The sequence below is a fragment of the Myxocyprinus asiaticus genome, chromosome 8 (genome assembly GCF_019703515.2).
Source record: "Myxocyprinus asiaticus isolate MX2 ecotype Aquarium Trade chromosome 8, UBuf_Myxa_2, whole genome shotgun sequence".
NCBI lineage: Eukaryota > Metazoa > Chordata > Actinopteri > Cypriniformes > Catostomidae > Myxocyprinus > Myxocyprinus asiaticus.
Window position 1 is genome coordinate 4,195,001 of NC_059351.1, and position 2,562 is coordinate 4,197,562.

The window sequence follows — 2,562 nt, forward strand, 5'->3', positions numbered from 1 at the left end:
AATTTAGAACGGGTCATAAACTATTATCATTCGTTCTTTCATTTAAATTATGTTATTATTATTATTATTATTATTATTATTATTATTACTCATATTAAATATGAAATTCAGGTAAAATGTGACTTAATAATAAATAAATGAAATAAATGCAGATGTTTATGTTAACCTTTTACAACAAGCGACTCAAAACAATCAAGCAGGGAAACTCAAATAATAAAAATAAATAAATAAATAACAGAATACAGAAGAACAGCAGAACAAGATGAAACTTTCCAAAAATTCAAGCAAAATGTATTTTTTCGCAGCTTAAAACTTCAACGCTTTAAAAGGAAACTGAATGGGCTTTTTTTTTTTTTTTTCTTCGATCTTTCATAACCTTAATATGAACTCGGAACAAACTTGGGAAAAAATTAACTTCCGATGCGTTTACAAATCTCTCGCAAAATCCATTGAATAAAGAAAGCTGTTATTATATTTTATTCATCTTAGCCTCGGATATTTTCTATAATACAAGTAAAGCTAAGTATAGGCTATAGCATAACATTGTAACCATGTAACAACCAACTGGTGGCCTAATAACAACCGATTAACATATAGTTTTGCACCAGAGGTAGCCTAACTTACACTGGATGCGAGGTTACATTTTTTATGATCACACATTTCTTTTTTTTTTCCCCTGTTAAGCTGCATAGACTGTTTTCTGAAAAAGACAAAGATGAGTTTAAAACATTATGACCCAAACTGTCCTAAATGCCAAAAATCAGTGGAGTAGTCTCACAAGGTTAGTGTCACAATTTCTTTGACATTTTCGGTGAAATCGTTTTACCCCGCGGATTGTGTTGAGATATTGTGGAAGAGAGGAAACGTGATTCGTTCTAGCCTCTGGAATGTGTATACATCTAATTCACCGTTTCATTCACCGTGCCAATTGATGTCATTTCACATACGTGCGTGCGTGTGTGCGTGTGTGCGTGTGTGTGTGTGTGTGTGTGTGTGTGTGTGTGTGTGGCGTGGCTGGCTGTGTGTGCGCATATCTGAGTTTTGGGGTGGTTTGGCATGTGAGGTTTTATTCATCGATGAAGAGAGACGAGTGCGAGAAAGGAGCAAAAGAGAGACAGGGGAGCGAGAATGAGATCACAGTTGCATTTCCAGAGGTGCATAATATGTGATTGGCCGCTCTTGGTTGTTGTAACAAGAAAGACGCAAGAATATTTTAACAAATTTAAGATACGCTTAATTTCTTATTTTGTGCAATTAATTCATAAATATGAATGCAAATAAAACAATTAAGCAAATATGAATAAAACAATTAAGTTTCAAGTTTTTATGGGCCTCTTGGTCACTGCGTATTGCTAATTTATAATGGAGTGAAATGTGTTCCACTATGTTTACGCCTGTAATTGTTCGTTGGAAACAGCAAGACAAAGAATAAGAAATAAGCAGGAAAGAGAAAGGGGGCCCTGGCCCCTGATGCACTGGTATCTTGGGGCACCACTAGTGTCTGCCATGTCACGAATGAGTGACCACACAACTCTCCGCCACAGTGAGCAACTTCAGCTTTCGTTTTAACCTCACGAGTGGCTTGTTTACAGCCACCCTCAAGCAACGTTTTTAAATGTTACGGTGCCTGTTTGCCATCCTCAGCTATACGGTTCAAGTTCAGTGTGCGTCGGCTGGCTGCTAGCCTTGGCCACGATCCGGGGATTTTCAAACAGAAGGCAAAGCTCCAACAAAGCAAGCAAAGCAAAGCAACAACAACAAAAAAAAAAATTAAATGTTTTTTTTTTTTTTTAAAAAACCTTCAACATATTGTTGCTTTCTTCTTCGTTGTTTTAGTTTACAAGCAAGCAATAGAGCACATAGTGCTTTGTCCTCATCTTTAGTTAATGCATTGTTATTCTTTGACCTGTGCAACAACAAAATCAAACTTAGTTAACTTGAAAGTGGAAGTCTGCCTTAAACTTACTGTGCATCGCTGCGAAAGGGTCGTGTTTGCAGTGGATTTCCATCGGTTAGTAGAACAGGCCTTCCCGTTAAAAAAAAAAACACTTCTTTAATCACAATCTTTAATGTCCTGTTCTTGTTCTTTTAAAGGTTCGTACGTGCGTATGTAGTCAGTCCGCTTTGCTCGTCGATGTTTCTGCAGTTTAAACTGTTTAGAAGTCCAAAGAAACTTTGGCTTAAATAGACAATTGAATCTGAAGAAGACCGAAGGTCAGCCGTAAAAGTAAATATGCAAATATGTTTGTGTGAATTTGGGGGGTGGGGTGGGGTGGGGTGGGGGGGGGGGTATGAAAAATTATTTTAAAAAATTAAAAAAAGATCATAAATAATAATTGATCTCATCCATCATTAATATGTCAAGACAAAAATGGAAATAGACGGTCTGAGCGTAACCCTGCAGGGTCACACAACTGCTTTTGCGGCCCAGCATCCAGTGTGAACTCACTCTGATGGACATCAGTGGCCGAGAGGATTCATCAGAAACGGATTTAGCAAGGAAAGCCCTGAAATGTATTGCTTTTAGTCCAAGTATCGTTCTTAAGCTTTAAATAAAAACAT

The 2,562-nt window shown here is 37.1% G+C and overlaps 1 protein-coding gene across 2 annotated transcripts in view; it reads right to left on the reverse strand.

Moving 5' to 3' along the window:
* LOC127445214 (paired box protein Pax-5-like) overlaps window positions 1-2,256 on the reverse strand; it is a 51,485-nt gene extending 49,229 nt beyond the window's left edge. For both annotated transcript variants that reach the window (XM_051705106.1, XM_051705105.1), the window contains exon 1: window positions 1,967-2,256. In XM_051705106.1, the coding sequence (XP_051561066.1) occupies window positions 1,967-2,009 (43 nt within the window). In that variant the 5' untranslated portion in view covers window positions 2,010-2,256. The remainder of the gene's footprint in view (window positions 1-1,966) is intronic.
* Window positions 2,257-2,562: the final 306 nt, after the last annotated feature.